Below are 18,328 nucleotides of genomic sequence, written 5' to 3' on the forward strand. Positions count from 1 at the left end.
AGTGTAAATCATCAGCACACATATTAGTAGTTTTGCAAGATCTCTAAGTAAAAAGTTACCAGCTTAATCATTGATTAGGTAACTTGTACTCACTTAAAAGTATATTAGTCTACCACATATTGGTTTTGACCTTAGTTCTCTTAAAGCTCGAATTCTACAGTCGTGCTGGTGTTGCTGCTTTTTCCTGCAGTAATGCCAGATAGAGTAGAAATAGCCTTGGTATTTGAGCCATGGGAACTAGAAAAATGTATTTGGTTATAGATGCATGTGCTTTCACAGCTTTTTATCTAAACATTGAGTTTGTGAATGAGATTCAGCTCAGCTTGCACTGTTCTAGAGCACTCTGCATAGTCGTGTGGCTGAGCTGTTTTACTGTTTGGAATGACATTATCAGAATTTCTCTAACCTTAAGTGGCATCACTATTTGTGGACATGTGTAGGATGGGCCTTTTCCTAAACTGGCAGAACGACATAGACACCTGTTTCCTGTATCCGTAGGTTTAGCTGATCCGTGCTTAATGCTGAGCATCCTTTTGAGATTGGGAGCGAATAGAAATACTTAGTGCTGAATAATTGGTCTGATATTCAATAATGTAGAACCCCCACATCCCATTTCAGTTCAGAAGGTGATGAGCAGCTTTAAAAATTTTATTACTTGCAAAAATGCCTCATTTTTCATTTAGATGCCTCTTAGCTGTTCAAATCCAAAAGGTATGGTTGTGCTTTACAGCATACCTTGATAGCTTTGAAGTCCTGTGCCGACAGTATCTGTAAGTTTCCAAGCTGCTGAAGGACAAGAAACAAAGACAAATTCGTAGGTTCTAGCTGACATGAATGCTAGCTTCTTGGTCTAGTAAGTAACTGTTGAATTATTGCTTGCTTTGCAGAGAGCTTGCCATGTCGTGTGGTAATGTGTACGTTTCTTGCAAAATCATGTCATATCATGACTTAATCATGCTAACATTGCTTGTTCATTGTTCATCTCCAAGCTTGGGCATAAGTGCTGTTTGATTAGAGCCTGATTTCGTACTGTGATTGTAAATAAAAATTACAATACTGTTTTATAGCACATAGCGTTGCTTTCATTAAAGGCTGATTTATAGGCTATAATTTGTTCTCTTTCTTTTTTTCTGCACAGATTATCGTGTGGTTGGAGAAAATGCTAGATAAAATAATCAGCATTTTCATAATATTTTTGCTAGTGATAGGAACCCTCCTGCTAGCTCTGCTCCTTACTGCAAAGGTACAGTGCACTAATGAATGTAATCATAGAGTACATTTTAAATGCTGATGAAAGTTACTGATATTTATAATGTATTGTATAGCTTAAAGAATTTTTGAATTATGTAGTAACTATATGCTCTGCAGTTGAACTTGTCACCATTCCAAGACTGTAAAATATGCAAAAATATCAATATTTATATTTATTTATAATTTTATTCATATATAGGATACACTTAATATATGACATTTGGAAATACAAAATTTATTCTAAAGAATTACTAACGTATGTATTATGGTTTTGCATCCTGTTACACTTGTCAGCAGCAGGGCCACTAAGGTTTTTTCCTTTTTAATTTGCCTTGCATCAGGAACATTTGAAAAATGCATAAGGTGTTTGTTAATTTGTGTAATTGCCTGTCATAACCTCATGGTATCCTGTTCTGAGTTAAATGTGGTGAGATTCATGATCAGATGTTCTCTGAAATTGATTTTGGGTTTGTGGTTAAGGATTTTTTTTGCTCACCAGCAGAGGTCACTCGTGTGCTTTTTTCTTCTATCTTTTCCTGGGTTGTTTTTTTTTTCCCCTCCTTAAAGGAGCTGTGTTCATACCAGAAACAGTCAATGGAGATTGGATGTTTGACTCGAATACACTTACGGAACAAAAAATCAATAGGTTCTGATGTCAATCTCCTTTTTCCAAAATGTAGGCATACTTATATAATGTTGAAAGCTTTAAAAGTTATGCAAACATTCCTGCCTAAAGCTTCCCTGTATTCATACAAGGACCATTAAGGTATCTATAAAAGGTGTCTTTTATCATTCTTGTTGAAGAATTAATTTGGAGAGGCACTTCATAGCATGGCTGGTCATGTTAGAGCTAAGTATTCATTAATTTTTGCACTTCTTTGATCCATGGCCTAAAAAGGTATATCTAAAACTGTGCTTTGTATTTTGGTACTTCCCTTGACAGCACTGCTGTGTTGTTAAATTTTTTTCTATTGATGCAATAAGGTTTAAGTTTCTATTTGCTGTTACTAGTGACCAAATTTGTCAGAACAGCCTGATGATTATTATATTGTCTGGGTTTTGGGGGTTAATGGCATTTCATTCTTCATGGTGGGTTGTTTGCATTGGAAGAATTATTCTTCAAATGTACAAACTGTTCAGTGTCCCCCTTGCCCACCCTCCTCCTCCCGACCTCCTGCGGCCCCCCAAAAAGGGGATAAAAAACAAGTCTGTTTGAATGTAGGAAGAGTTGTAGTTTGCATTACATATCCTTTCTCCTCTCTATATTTATTTTAGGTACATCAAGAGAGCGTTCACATGATTCAAGTCACAAGCAGCTTGATCAATGAGACAGTAGCCAGTCACCCAGAATGGGCAAAGTAAGAATGCTAAAGTTAAGCGAATAGTATAGGGTGGAGGAACAAACTTCCAGGTGCTCCTGTGCATAGTTTTTAACTTTAAAAAATCTCCTAGATGTACAGAAGTGGGGGTGACTCTTGCAGGCAGGTGTAAATGCTAAACTCTCTGGCAGCAGGAGTGTTTATGCATTACTCTGGAGGAATGTCTGTGTTGTATCTCCTTTGAGGACTGGTTGGATTTTGGTGGAGAAGGACAGCTATATGAGCTTCTCTAGTTCCAGTTATGGAGAAAAAGCTTGTGTACTGTAGAGAATAAAGAAGTCAGTATTCTCTCCCTTTGACCTGTGAAAGAACAGTACTGGCAAACAATGCTCTCTCTAGAAGATTGCAAGGTGAGAGCTGAATTGTTTTCTCAATGTGGAGAGCTGCCTGCAGAATGCCTTTGAGGGAACAGGAGCTGAAGACAATGTTTTTGGAGTGAACTGAAGAAGGGTTTAAGGGTGGAAATAATGGTGGATGGGAAGAGTTTGGTATGAATCAGTTGGGAAGGGCTGTTCCTATTAAGAGTAGATATGTATAGTGTACACAGTGGGAAGTTTGTAAGATTTAGTCTGTGTAATGATTAAAGCAAACACCAAGGCAAATATTAAGGGAGAGAGAAGGTTTAGAGAGAGATGCATCTAGAGAAGACTGAGTGCACACTGGTGAGCAAAGAAGTGATTGCATCAGCACCGGGGGGGAAACGGGTAAGACTGAAGAGTGAGTTCCAGCATGTTCCAGTTTGCTTTTGTTCTGCTTCAGCTAAACAGACATTGAGTAAAGGTGAGATACCAATGGATACCAGAAGAATTGTATCCTGGACAAGAGTGGTTGACTTTTTAAGGGGCACATTCTAAACAGAAGTAATAGTGGTTTAACAGGATTGAAAGAAAGTGCATGCTGTGTTATGAGAGCAAAAATAATTTTTCAAAAATAGAACTAAGTAGATATAGTTAATAACCAGTATAATAACATGTGTTTCAGCACTACTGAAGGAATCACAATCAAGAGATCATAAAGCACTTAAAATGTGTTTTATTCCTTCATGACGTCTCTTGTCTTGTTTGACCTTTCCATTTTGCCATAAAACAGGAATAAGTGAGACTAATGGAAATTTGGCTGTCAGAAGCTTATTTATTCATGTATTGAAAATACTGGAGTATTAGTTGAGTAATTAGCAGAATTTTAGCTTAAATTTTTACTTCCAGTGTTTGCATACAAATTTGAAGCATCCAAACCACTATATTTTAGTTTGTTAACAGTAAGTGTACATCTTGCTGAATCCATCAAGCTTCACCAGGTTTTAGAACTTGATTCTCATTACATTTAGAGGTGACGGAAATGTCTTGGAATTCCAGAACATTTCTGAAGGATTATACAGACAAAAGAGCTTTCATGTTGATCTTCAGTCAGGTGAACAAATGTAGCAGTTTTATTTCCCAAATGCTTTTTTTATTTGTTCTGAAAGGCCTCCAACGAGTGCCATTGAATCAAGATTAAAAAGAAAACGTCAAAGCAGAGATTGCCCTGTATTCACAAGTGTTGAGATGCTGACAGCTCAGTAGGGTCCGCTGCTTGAAAGGGATGTGAATCCCCGAAGACATTCCTAAGCAGGTAGTTTGGTGAGGACTTAGAAATAACTGGTGTCCAAACCTTTTGTTTCAACTGGTTGCTTTTTCAGGGGAACTATGTTAGCACTTTACATTCGGCTTTTAATTCAGAAGGTTGTGTTTGCAGCTAGGTGAGTCTGCTTCATATAGTGTTCTCAGAAAACTACAATACTAGCAAAATTGCTAAGAATGTGTAGTGCGAATAGCACACATACAGACTGATGCGCAGATCTCTTTTGAAAAAGTTGAGATATCAGTTTAATGAAGGTTTCAGGATACTTGGAGAATTCAAATGTAATGACATGCCCTAGATTTAACTGTGCTTCGCTCCTGAGAAAATCTGTTCCTTGATATGTAGAAAGAAATATTCTAGTTGTTGTAAGTTTATATGTATTTAACCATAATGATTTGTTGTTGTTTCAGAATGTTAATTTGCAATATGTTTTGGTTGTAATGAAATGGGTAAAATATATAGCAGTTAACTTTGTTTTCCTTGTTTTAAAAAAACCCTAGCTGGCTCCCAGAAGCACAGGTTATCCAGAAGGCACTCAACTCAGCAGCCAATAATGTGTACCAATATGGCCGAGAATGGATTACACATAAGGTAAGAGTGAGCTCTTCAAAAACTTTTGAAACTTTTTTTTCCCATTTCTTGTATTTCCTAAAAGTAAAAAAGAAATAAAAATATAATTGCCAGTAGTTCTTTTCTGTCTGGTTAATGGTTTTGTTGACAGATCTATTCTTTCCACTCTCTGGTTTGTGAGTTGGAGGAGGAGTGGGAGTGATTTCAGGAGTCTTTCTGCTCAGAGGATTATTTATTTTTAAGAGCTGAAGAATCTGTCATCATTTTAATCATTGCCAGTGAAAATGCAGCAAATAAAACTGAGTAATTTTTTTTTTACCTGGCTTTAGCTGTCCAATTATAGACAGTGTAGACATTTTTATTACCACCACCCCTCCCACTCCCCCTGTATTCTGATTTCTATAGGGGCTGGTTCTGGTAGATTGGATATTTTTTTAAATCAGAATTTATTTAGTTAACCTAACTTTCTTCAGGAGAATTTGCCAATGTTCATATACATATATTCTGGTATCTCACACACATTTCAAATTATTTTGAAATATTTTCTCTAAAGATATGATCAAGGCTGTTGAGTGAAGCATTTTAGGGGCAGCTTTGGTTTTTCAGTGCAGAAAGAAATCCTCAGCTTAGTGCAGCAGAATGTTTTTCAACAGACAAAGTCTTCATATTGTGAATTGTGTTGTCTGAAGTGTGTATTTTATACTGAGACTCATATTTTCTAATAGTTTGGGTTTGAGCCATGCCTTTACTGACACTTACGCAATTCATGGAGCTTGGGGTTCATCTGTAGGTGCATGCTTCATTCTGCCCTGTCTAATAAAATATTTCTTTGTTTTAGCTCCATAAGATTTTAGGAGAAAAAGTGAATAACACTGCTGTGATTGAGAAGCAAGTGCTAGAGCTCTGGGACAGGCTTTATCACTCTTGGTTTGTGAAGGTGGGTAACTTATCTAAATGGTATTCGTATGAACTATCAGTTAGTGCTCTGAGATAATTATGCTAAGTGTGCATTTCTGAGAAAGAGATTAGCAGAAAGTTGGAATGCTGAGTGTAAGGGTCATAGTGATAAAAGTTGGTGAAAATTTTCCAGTATATAAGATGATTCTACAGTCACAATTTCTTTGAGTACATCTAGAGCTATGTCCTTCACTTATGCCATTTAATTTATGCTTTTCTCACTTTTTATATTTATTATTTTGTAGCTTAAAGTTTTCTGTTGAATTTTTGTGTTGTTGAGGTGTTAGGAAAAGTAAACTTACATTTGGCATGATTTATGTAACTTTTAATTTGAAATTGTGAGAAAGATAATTGTCCTTTCACTAGGTTTGTTACAATGCATTTTTGCTGACTGTATGATCCATCTTCTAACAAGTTCTGTACATTGAATCTTGAAAAGTTCATAAGAGATCATTTTTATCCTGCTTATGCTGTTTGCCTTTAAAAGGAAAAAGCAATTTATTAGCCATGCTGCAATGGAAATAGCAAAATCCAGAAGTCATACCCCTGAAATATTCCTGTGTATTTGAATAACTGTGATTATAATATATTAACACTTTTCTTTATGCAGTCATATGTTGAGGACCTCTAAAGTTCCAAGAGGACCTCTGTGTTGAAAGAAGTTAAGAGTTTCACTATGCTAGTCAAAATTGAAGGGGAAAAAAAATCTGTTTCTGACAAGATAGTAGAAGGGCCTGTTGAGAGATAACATGATGCTGTTGAGGAGTATAGCACCATGGAGGAGAAAGAAAAACTGTGAAATAGATTTTGATGGCCTTAAGCACTTGAGAGCATTCAGTGTTAAATGACTGACCAAGAAAAGCACTTACTTTTGATACAGTTACACTGATAAACCTGTTGCTTTTACTAATCTAAGGTATATTTCAGGTGGTTCATAGCCTTGCACCATTCAGTAGAGCTCTGTGGCACTGCCTGTGCTGTAGGAGTGCTTTTGTTGCTGCAATATGCAGCACAGGTTGTGCCTTGCACCATAGAGCTCTGTGGCACTGCCTGTGCTGTAGGAGTGCTTTTGTTGCTGCAATATGCAGCACAGGTTGTGCCTGTGTTTGTTGTGTTGTGGGAATTCTTTCCCACATCCGTTATTTGAGGAAATACTCTGCGGCTTCTTTCTTACCCCACCAATAGATTCTCTTCTGGTAGGGTAAGAGACAGCTTTCCTGGCAGTTAAAATGGTCCAAAGAGCTTCAGGAATGAACTGATGCTCACTGCCTGCAATCTTCAAGTCTGTTACTCCTCTGGCTGCTGTTTATATACTAGTCACCCTATGCATGTTATCAACAGCATGCTGGGCTGCAACCAATGATCTGCAGGCTGCAGGTAACTCTTCCAGAGTCTGTTTCTAGTCTTGCTCCTTCTCTAGCATGTCCATGTAAATGTCCCACACAAGTGCCTTCTGCCTGGCTATGTCCTTCTGTAAGATTACAATAGCCTTGAGTGGTCTTTAAGTGTATATGGAAACTGGTAAAGTAGCTGACAGTGCAGTGTGGAGGACATGGTACCTTATCTAACTCTCAGGATAGCTTTCAAACTCCCCACTAGTTCAGTTGTGTGAGCATAACAATTATGCTTCATTTTAAGGTCTGCTTAGTGTTGCTCTAGTCTGTAGGTGACTGATGAACTCAGACTCAGGGGATACTCTTCCATGAAAGCTGTAGAATTGAGGAAGAATTGCTGATAAGATGTGGATTCAACCACTAACTGCCACTTCCTGAGAAGATCATTAGATAGCAAGTGGTGTATATTTTAAAAGGTTCTAGAGATGTTGTGATGGGTTAGTTACCATCACATCTGTGTACCCGGTGAAGTAAAATAGTAACAGAATAACAAACCGTTTGGATGATTAGGGCATAACTCTGCAGTGAAGATGTCTTTTTCAAGGACAAGCATCTCCTCTTCCTAGTCCACTCAGGTGTGAAGTTTTGGTTTGTTCTTGAGATCTAGGGAATTTGTTGAAGAGGAATGCCTTCAAATATTGTAGTTATCAACACCCAAGGTCTTAGGTGCTACAGCAGTATAGTTGTTGAATAACATTGAATTTTAAATATATATCAATAACAGTGCTACAAAATTTGAAAATGATACCTAAATCTGCTAGTTAGTGTTGCTCTAGTCTGTAGGTGACTGATGAACTCAGACTCAGGGCAAGAGATGACTTTGAAAATAGAGCTAGATGAATGGAAAACACTCAGACTCATGGCAAGAGCTGACTTCGAAAATAGAGCTAGATGAATGGAAAACAGGTCTTCATACAGTTTACAGATACCAAAGGCCTGTTGGAGGGAATTTTTTTACTTCTGTTTTGTTTCTGCTCAAAATAAATTGATAGCTCAGAAGGAAGATCTCTGTGTTGCTCTGGATTGTTAAAGAATGTTGCTAACTGTGCATCACAGAAAATGGCAAGAGCTGACTTCGAAAATAGAGCTAGATGAATGGAAAACAGGTCTTCATACAGTTTACAGATACCAAAGGCCTGTTGGAGGGAATTTTTTTACTTCTGTTTTGTTTCTGCTCAAAATAAATTGATAGCTCAGAAGGAAGATCTCTGTGTTGCTCTGGATTGTTAAAGAATGTTGCTAACTGTGCATCACAGAAAGTGTAAAGTGCCTCTAGAGAGAACTGGTAATTAGCAGAAAATGTAGTGCTCTTAGATAAATCAGGGCAGGGACCTCACTTGGAATATTACTTGCCATGCATGGCAAAAAAATGCTGTCATTTTGAATGCAGGCTGGTAAAGTTAAAAGTTTTCAGAAAATTCTAACAGAAGTAGTGGGATGTTTATTATAAAAATCAGAGTTGAGAAGTTGAGAAGTCTTGCTATTAAAGATTAGGATGAGATCTGTTGTAGTCAGCAGGTTTGCTTAAACTTGCTTACAGAGAATTTTGGCATCCTTCTCTGAAACACTTGTCACAGTCCGAGACTGAATCAAGTAGTCTAATTCTAGATGGTAATCAGGTGTGATTCATTTGAACAACAGACAACTTCATAATTAGGATGAAGCCACTTGAGGAATTAGCTGTTGTGGTTATGGCCATGTCCTGTTGTCATGTGTACAAAATTATGTAGTCAGAAGAAGTCTTTTGTGCATCCTATTAGTTTTGACATGGTTGAACATTGTCCATGGAGGGGTAGATACTAGTAGTGAGAAAAGTACTTGTTTGGGCTTTTGCTTGCATTTTACTTTATGGGTTGTGCTGGGAAAACATGTATGTTGCCAACTGTAAATGATGCAGTCAGTAACTGAAATCATTACTTCTTTCTTGTGTGCTTTCATTAAGTGCAAGTTAGATACCATTGTATCAGTCAAGCAATAAAATTAATTTTTAACAGAGGTGAATCAGTATGATATACAGAAATGTGATTATATGGGAAAATTGACTACAGTTTTCTGTCAGATTTTAATTTTTCCATGGACAGAGTGCTTCCAGATATTTTTAAGAATGCCAATTAAAGCAGCTCTAAGTATTTAGATGCATACTGGATCTTGTCCCTCATTAAAAAAACATTAGTCTTTGTCTTTCTCATATCTGCAGGTGATTCAAATGTCTGTTTTCTTTACATCTTTGTCTCTCTTTTCAAGAATGTAACACATTCTGGAAGACACAAAGGACACAAGTGGCACATAAACCGTCAGAACAGCTGGCTTGGTGATATTCTGGACTGGCAAGATGTTGCATCATTTGTTCATGATAACATTGAAACATTTCTCTCGGTATGTATTGTCTGTGCTTCTTACAAAATTAGTCTAATTTCTAACTGATAGCAATTCCTCCTTGGAGTACCACTTAGGTTATGGAATCAAGTCCATGGAAAATTAGGGAAGCACTGTTAGTGTTACTTACAATTACCTAAGCAATTATTGTAAGCCTGCTTAAGGTACTACAAACAGAACTTGTAATGATGAAGAAGCTTTTGTGATTTCAGCATCTTCATTGATACCAGCTTCCCAGATAGTTTCCTGAGAGAGATGGTTACTGTAGGGTTACCCATGTCACCTGCAAGCTGGTTTTCGGTGCTTTATATCATGTAGTCTTTTCTTTTTAAGAAAAGAAACCAATTTGTCTAGGTTATAATTGAAGCAACTATTGACCGAGAGGTTGTGAAAACAAAACAAAAAAAGTATGTATTTTTTTTTCTTTTCTGTTGTCTCAAATAATTATTCATTGGGTTGAAAGCAGCTTATTTCTCTCTTCTTTCATGCAAGTTCTGTGGAGAATGAAATTAATATTTTACACAGTGTGAATTCCTGAATTAATGCACTGGACCTTTCACCTCATAAGGAGAAAAAGAAAAAGCACTGAAAGCAATCCAGACTGAAGCAACTATGTTTCACAAAAAATTATGTCAAGTCCAAAATCCTTAATATACAGAGTCAATCCCTGATATAGTTCATCTTTGACTTGAACTGTTGTCATAAACTAGAAATATCTTCAATTTTGGAAGGCTATTATTTATACCTAACTGTCAACATAACAGTCCAGGGGATGCAATTAAAGCTAGTATATGCCTCAAGGCAATTCCTGGTTGAGACTGATGGGCATGTGTGCTTTTTCTGTCCTCCCTCAACTGCTGATTAAATTATTACAGTTTCTATCATAGAAGAAGTGAGACAAGAAAAAGTTGAGAGAAACTTTTTATTGAAGTGCATCTTTTTTCAGTTAATAGTGAAACATGCTTAATAATTTCTCAAGATTGGCCATGCATGCTTGAGGCAGAGTTGTAAAAATGCACAGTGCATCATGACTTAAAATCAATATGGAGTTTCCTTCTAGGCAAGAGGGACAGGTGGAGAAACTGCATGGTAAGTGCTAGCTGTGTCATTTGCAGCACTGCTGCGCTGTGCTCAGAAGCCATGGTGAAAAGTGTGCTTCAGTAATCTAAATAGGCTAGACAAATGTGAGAAAAAGTGGAAAGAGAATAAATATTTAAGAATGAAACACATTAATATTAAAATTTTCATCTAGCTAGCATGCTTGCTGTAATTCTAAATTCTGGTTTCAAAGTTCAGGAAAAAAACTGCCAGAAATTGACTTGCTTTCCTGTTTATTTCCACTAACTCATTACTCATCAGCTCTGGGGAAACACCTGTCTTTTTCTCCATACAGTCATGTCCTTAATGACAGACTGTAAACCAGTCGGCATAGTGTATAGCTCTAAATCCTGATTTCATGTCCTTACTGGGCAGCATTTTCTTTGCTAGCTTGCCCATCTACTGTGCATTGCATGAATATTGCTCACACTAATATTTCAAATTTAAATTGATGAATATCTGATTTCTATGCTTGTTTTGGTCATTAAAACTCGGAGATGATGAAAATAAGCATAGTTTTGACTTAAGTCTGCTGTTTCTAAGCAAGTCTCTTACATACCCTAGGATACAGTGGAACCTTACTATAATCAGGGTTTGTTTTTATCAGAGCATGAAAGATCTTTCTCTTGGTAGTTTGAAGAGGAACAATGAGTTATTAGAATGTCATACTGAATTGGGAAGGGTCAATATTTTAAGTGATATGAGTGCTTTTGTGGGGATTTCTTTTTTCTTCTGGATAGGAATGTTTTTTGTGTGTCTGGTTTGGATTTTTGGTGGGGGGGGTTTTTTGGTTTTTGTTTGGTTTGGGGTTTTTGTTTTGTTTAGGGTTTTTTGTTTGATATTTTCATATTTTGTGGGTCTTTGGGTGGGATTTAGACCAGGCTGGATGGGGCTTTGAGCAGCCTGGTCTAATGGAAGGTGTCCCTGCCCATAGCAGGGGAATTGGGTGTAGATGATCTTTAAGGTGCCTTCCAACTCAAGCTGTTCTATCATTCTATCTGTTTTTTATTAATTGTTGTTGTTGTTGTCAATGGTGAGGGAGTGGGATGTGGTTGGGGGTTGATGTTTAAACAGTTTAGCTGTAATTCAAACTGTAGCATGTTTCTGTGTTTGGACATTTGAAATCAATGCTAACCTGCAATTCTTAAGAATATAGCAAGACACACAGTACAGTCCCCAGACAGCTTTGCCAGTTGTTTTTAACACAGAGGTAATTGAAAGACAATGAGATAGCTGTAAAGAAGTGGATATGCAGTTATAGTGAGATTTCCTCTACCTTTAGGAAAGAATAAACTATGATTATACTAGTTTGTAATAAATACTTATGCATAGATTGAGAGTAGCGTTTCCCAAGCCTCATTGGCCCCTTGGCTTTCTGAAATATTTTGGAATAGTACAGATGACTGCACTCTCTGAAAATACAGCTATTTGGCAGTGCCATGGTACAACCAGAAGCAGATAAGCTTTATTCCACTGACGGAAATCATAGGAAGTGTTTGTCTTCTTTAATAAGAGAAGGAGCATTTGCTGTAAGAAAAACATTAAAAGAAGATAGATGCAAGTGTTTCACTTCAGGCTTTTCCTGTAGTGGAAGAAACTTTCATATCAGAGTTGAAAGCATGTAATTAAATCACCGGGGGTAGCTGTGCTGGGGAATTACTGGCGTTCATTTAATTTGTAACAACATGCATTGATTCAGTGCTTCAGCTCTGAGTATCAGATAAAGCAGGGAAGACTTCTGTACCCTCCTCAAAATGTGCTGTTCATTATAGCAGTTATGCTTAGCTCGAGTTTGATGTAGGCAGACCTTTATTATTTTGAAGTGATTCACTATATAAACATGTAAATTGCCTGAAGATTTAATATGAAGATAAGCTTTTCCAAGTCATCAGTTTGCTTTTTTTCTAAAAGATTTGGTGTTAGCAGCACTGCTGCCTTTTCCCAGTAGTATTAGAAGCAGTAGTGTTAAAAACCAGTCTATTCAGTGATGTGTTTCTGGAGTGGAGTTTATTTTGTCTTATTCTTTGGGGAGAGAACAAGAGCGGATCATCAGTTATGCCTTGTATTTTGCTCCCCGTGCTCTACTCTAAGGTGGTTTATCAGTTGAATGAAATATGCAGTACATAGCTGGACTATTAAGATTTAATTTCTGAAAAATAAAAAAGCCTCATTGTTTCCCCACTCTCCTTCTTTTCCATCCATACCCTTTTCCTCCATTTCTTGAAGGCTTGAAGCATTGAAAAAGTAAATTGCTGCTGGTGAAATCTGTGAATGATGACTCAGAGCTTGCTTGATGGTATATGAGACATTGCTAATGTCTCCTTAAATTGATCCTTTGGCTTCTTGCTCAGGAATATTCATCATTCCACCAGTATCTCATTCAGAGATTTCCCAGACAGGAAGACAGAAGACCTTCCATTAGAGATGTACACAGCAAGCTTCAGCTTAGGTTTCTCTTTCTGTGCCTTTAGCATGACTGATCTGTGTGTTCTAAATCAAGTCAGTTTCTCAAATATTTCACTGAGTTACTATATATCCTAATATTTTCTCTGACCACTATAATTTCTTAATTCAGTCCCTTCTTCAGCAGTATATCAACTGGCATGCTTGCCCTTTTTTTTTTTCCTTCTAATAAGGTAAATGTTTAGGGGTTTGATATTTTCTTCTTCATAATGGGTGTTGTTTTTATCAGGATAGGTGAAATTCAACCTGATATATATTTTTAGAGAAGGAGTTGATTTCTTTACAATCAGAAAGTGAAAGAAATTATGCTGGAGGATTATCCTTTTTCTGTTGCTGTTCCCTGTCTGTTTCGTGTGAAGGTCTGTTGAGCCCTCCCTGAAGGGTTAGCCCAGAACTTCATGGGTAAACATTTATTTGGAAATCAGCTGTTAATTGGAGCAGGAGGCTTTTGGTCTTGTGCCTGTGGTATTTTTCTTCACAAAGTCTATTGCTTGTCTCTTACCTTAAAGGTTTATTGATGTGTTCCCTTGCTGTCATTTTTGAGTTGCCAGGATGATAATTCTTTCTGAACAGAAAAAAAATCAGAAGTATACAGAAGGATGATTATTTTCATAATATCTCTTTGTGCCCAGTATTATTCCCTTTATACATCTGTTAATGATCTCTGTGATCAAGGTAGGTACATAGATTCTGGCTTCCAGAAGTTGGTTGACTTGAAGATCTCAGGGAATTACTTTTCAGGTGTTCATCAGTTTAAAAGTGACATGTTTGATGCCTAAGAACAGTAAGTGCAATTTTGATTTCTTGCCTGTTACAGATTGGAAAGGCACTGTAAGTGATGCTGATGGTGACATAGCATGGTGTGATGCATAAGGGAGTCCTGAATTCTGTACAGCTTCATAGCTCTTTAAACTCTGATCCCTTAAGGCTACTTACAAAGCTGTGTTTTGGGGAAAGAGGTGTGTTTATCAGTTATTTAATAACAGTAATATTGAAGTGTGGCTGTTGCATAAATATTCACTCTTAGTTGTGTTTTGAAGAACTTGCCTCAGCTGGCAAGGTGTCAGAAATTTTCTGCATAGTAAGTGAGCTCATCAACTCAGCTGCAGTGTGCTCTGGGAATCAAACAGCATTATGAACTCAGGTGCTGGTACATGTAATTTGATTTTGTGAGTGTTAGTGAAGTATTTGAGCACATTCTGATACTGTATTCAGTAATGATTACTGTCTGCTCTGTGTCTTCTCATCCTAGCAATGAGAAGCATGTATCATGAAATTTTAATGATACATATGCGTAAAGAGGAATTACTCTGTAGTTGGAGACGAGTCCTAAAAAACATGCACTTGCTTTCATAAGACATACCAAACCTGAACTGCACTTACTTTAAAGCAGATCCTAGTGGTAACTAGTTTAACAGTCCCAATCAATAACTCCACCAGACAAGGATATTCTTCTAGGAGAACCATTCCTGATACTGATTTAACCACCTGTTAACTGCATTCAAACTACCTGCAGCTGTGTACTCCTATATAGCTGCTCAGGCTAAAGCTTCTGGGGAAAGTGTTAAACATATGCAGCCTATACTGAGGGAGCATCTTATCTGGGGGAAACTTTCCCAGCCCCTACTAGGTGTGTGCTCTTTTGCAGCAGGTGGATCAAACCCCTCTCCTTGTGAACCCTCACCAGTATCAGCTCAGTTTCTGTGTTGCAAATGACAGTGTGTAAGGGAGGGAGTTACAATTGCTGTGATTAGTGTTTAGAAGACTGTTAAATCAGGCTAGTTTAAAAGTTTTTCTCTTCACTAGAGCAGCTTTCATCAACAACATACTTCATGCTAAGGATTTGTATTAGTCTCCTAGTTATTACCATTATGTATTCAAAGTGGTCAGTCCTAAACCGTCATGTCCTACATGAGCTGTGAGGATAGAATACTGTCATGATGATGCTGTGTGGTATCATTTATTGGTCTGAGTCATAGAAGTCAAAATGATCTGGTTCAAGAGCTCTTCTATGTGGAAAGCTAGAACTGAAATGGACATAATCTTTCCTCAAGTTGAGGAGCTTGTCCTTTTATAAGGTGTTTTTGTGCTGGACAGCTCCTACCCCTTGACCTCTGCCCTGGAATATATGCTGTGACACTTGGGAGAGGCATTACGTTTTGAGGTCATGACAGGTCTCTTAACCTGTTGCTTGCCTGTTTGGGTTGTTTTTTGACTTTTTAGTTGCTACTTCATTTTCTTAAAGCAGAAGCAGTCTTCTGAGCTCTTAAAGGTGTGCATCTTCACTGCCTTCTTCCTCAATGAACTGCTTGTGTTTCAGAGGTCTTTGCTGCTGTTCTGTGATTAAACTGCACATCATACCAGCAGACCTGTGACACCAAGCTTCTGTTCACATGCCAAATTCTAGTAACAGGGTTAAACATCTGGGACTGGAGCCTTGCCTAGTTAGCATACAGCTTAGGGCCTGCTGCTAGCAATGTCAGTACTATTTTTACGGAATACCAATGGGAAGGTCTCTGTTTCAGGTAGAAACCATTCCCTCAAAAATCACTGTCCTCTGTGTTTACAGTAATCATAATATAATGTGCATTTAATAAAGTTACCTGGCAGCTGCATGAACTTATACCACTGCTGCACCCTCAGAATGAATTCTTAGTCCATAGAGGAAGGAAAGGGACTGGTACCAGTGGGAGAACATTTTTCAGCAGAGCATCCTCTTCACTTCTAACCTCACTTGAATTCTCAAGACAGACTAATAACATCTCTTCAGAAGATGAGCTTTAACATTGATAATTCCCATTAAGTAGTGAGAAGCATGAACTAAGTAGATCCTTCTGTGTTATAATTCTTTGTCATTTTCCCCTGCACTTACTCCCTCCCAAGTTCATGCTTAATGAATTCTCATTGGTTTGTTTCACTCAGTTCTAAAGGAGTGGCAATCACATGGCTCACACTCCGTTGTCTACTCTACAAATACTAGCTACCTGTTTGTTGGGATTTTTATTGTTGTTGTTTTAGGGGTTTGTGTGTATTTTCATTTTAATTCAGTCTAATTGATATTTGTTAAATGAAGAGGAACTGTTGCTAGTTTTGAAGCCTTCATTTACAGCTTTGAACCTGGAGAAGGGCTTTTGTGTCAGAGCTTTTACAGGTTTTTTTCCAGTTACATTAGTTAGCCTGAAAGAAGATACGGCTTTTTGTTTGTAACTTTGCTTCTTTCCTATGTTTTAATCACTTTGGTTAATACATTCTTACTGTATTCCTTCTGGATGGACATGTTATGAAACTACTGTGCATTGCATTTAGGATGCTTCCATGTGCCTCCTTTTGATGTCTCAAAACTACTCCTTAGTGTCTGTAACTAATAAGCAATCAGTTCCCAAAGCCAGTACAAAATTTAATAGATTGTCTAATGTTGCTTGATTTATTTTCCGTAATTACTTGGCTAACTGATGCATATCTATTCAAAATCACAACCTGTGCATTTGTCTGCAGACATTATAATTATGCATTTTATACAGTGAAAGCTTTTTAAAGCATATTTATTAAAATAGTACTTTTATTATTTTATGTGAAGCTTTAGATATATTTCTACCTTGTGAGGTTACTCTTTGTTCTTTGTGTTCTAGTATTTTTGGTTTCAAAATGATGAATTTTTTCTCCCAAGACAATATGTGCTTGACAGTGATGTTAATCACAATAAACAGGTGTCATGGCATCTAGATTTTTTGCAACTTTGCATAATGAAATAATTCTGAATATTGGGAGAAAAATGCTAAAACCTTGTAACCAACTACATAGAAACCTGTCTTGTTAAAGCAGACATTTTCTCTTGATACTACCTGCTGTACTTCAGGAGTGAGGGAAGATGATTTATTTTTTTAAATGTCATCTTTGTATGGCTTGATGGAGATGAATCACTCTGTAAGCAATTCTCTGTCCTAGCTAATACCATAGAGTGCCTGACTCTGTCTTCTGTTCTCCCTCCTTTTCCAGATCCTGGAGTCCCTGTGGATAGTGATGAGTCGCAATGTGAGCCTCTTGTTTACTACAGTTACAGCATTAGTGACAATCCTCTTCCACAGTGGGACAGCTCTTCTCAATTTTGTGCTTTCAGTGGTAAGTAGTATGCCATTGGCTGACATGGTCAGTTTTACTGGCAGAACCTAATTGCACATGTAGCAATAAAAAATCAAGCCTCAAGCATTGAAAACATCTTCTGAACACACCTGATACCAGAGTTCTTTAAGATTTTTTTAACTTCCATATCTGTTTGGGGGCATTCTAGGCAGAGGGCAAGATTTGTGTAACTCCCACGTTAAAAAGCTGACAGTCTTCCTATCATTCTGTTAATGGAAAACTCTTGTTTCTGGCCTTGAAGATACTAAGCTGTAACTTGTGATATCCTACGTAACTAGTGAAATCTTGTGGCATGTCCTCATAAGCATACCCCTAAACAAGCCACAGTGCTTGGAAGGCAGAAAAAATTGTGACAGGGAAACATCAGCAAATTGTTCTCTAGTTAATTTTCAGTTAAGTAAAGAAAAGATTGCATGAGAGTATTTTATTTCTTCCTTAGTCCACAACTTTACCCGTGATGGCACATTGAAAACAGTGTCTGAGAAGTTAGCATACTTAAAATACTAAAGGTTTGGATACTAATTGCAGATGATTTCAAGGCACTCTTCCTCAGACACAAAATCTAGCTCTAGATGCTTAATGACTTATACCAAGTTCGTTGCATGCTCCTGACTTTTGCCTGTCAGCAGGGTCCTGCCTCCTGCTGGGGCACTGTGCAGTCAGCTGGTTTAGCAGAGCTAGTTGGGATTTTGCTGTGTTGGAATTCTTTTAAAGACTAGATGCTTTAACTGTACACTCTTTTTTTAGTTTTGCAAGATTCTCAGTTACTAGAAAGTTCTTTGCTAGCTCGAAGTGGCATAAAGTAATTTAAATTTTCCCACAAGATGGTTAGCTTTTCAACTGATTAAATTTCAGTCCAGTTTTAGTTATCTTGAATAAAAGTTAAGATAGTGATTTTTATTTTGATGATGGTTTAAAATTTTGTGCTTTAAAACATAGAAATAATGGGCACTTTGTTCAGAACCTCCATTGTGAAAGATACATCTTCCATCAAATATTCAGTGGGAAGTAATCTGTGTAGCGTATCCATCCATGTTCCAGTAATACTGTATTCATGTCCTCAACAAACAGTTGAAAACT

General features: G+C 37.3%; 1 protein-coding gene across 1 annotated transcript in view; it reads left to right on the forward strand.

Moving 5' to 3' along the window:
- TMEM245 (transmembrane protein 245) overlaps positions 1 to 18,328 on the forward strand; it is a gene marked incomplete at its 5' end in the record, with an annotated part of 64,164 nt that overhangs the window by 21,653 nt on the left and 24,183 nt on the right. The window contains 6 exons of the mRNA XM_009079677.1: positions 1,139 to 1,243; positions 2,527 to 2,609; positions 4,751 to 4,841; positions 5,659 to 5,757; positions 9,416 to 9,547; positions 17,105 to 17,227. Coding sequence (XP_009077925.1) covers positions 1,139 to 1,243; positions 2,527 to 2,609; positions 4,751 to 4,841; positions 5,659 to 5,757; positions 9,416 to 9,547; positions 17,105 to 17,227 — 633 coding nt within the window. The remainder of the gene's footprint in view (positions 1 to 1,138; positions 1,244 to 2,526; positions 2,610 to 4,750; positions 4,842 to 5,658; positions 5,758 to 9,415; positions 9,548 to 17,104; positions 17,228 to 18,328) is intronic.

Source organism: Acanthisitta chloris, unplaced genomic scaffold (assembly GCF_000695815.1).
Source record: "Acanthisitta chloris isolate BGI_N310 unplaced genomic scaffold, ASM69581v1 scaffold5428, whole genome shotgun sequence".
NCBI lineage: Eukaryota > Metazoa > Chordata > Aves > Passeriformes > Acanthisittidae > Acanthisitta > Acanthisitta chloris.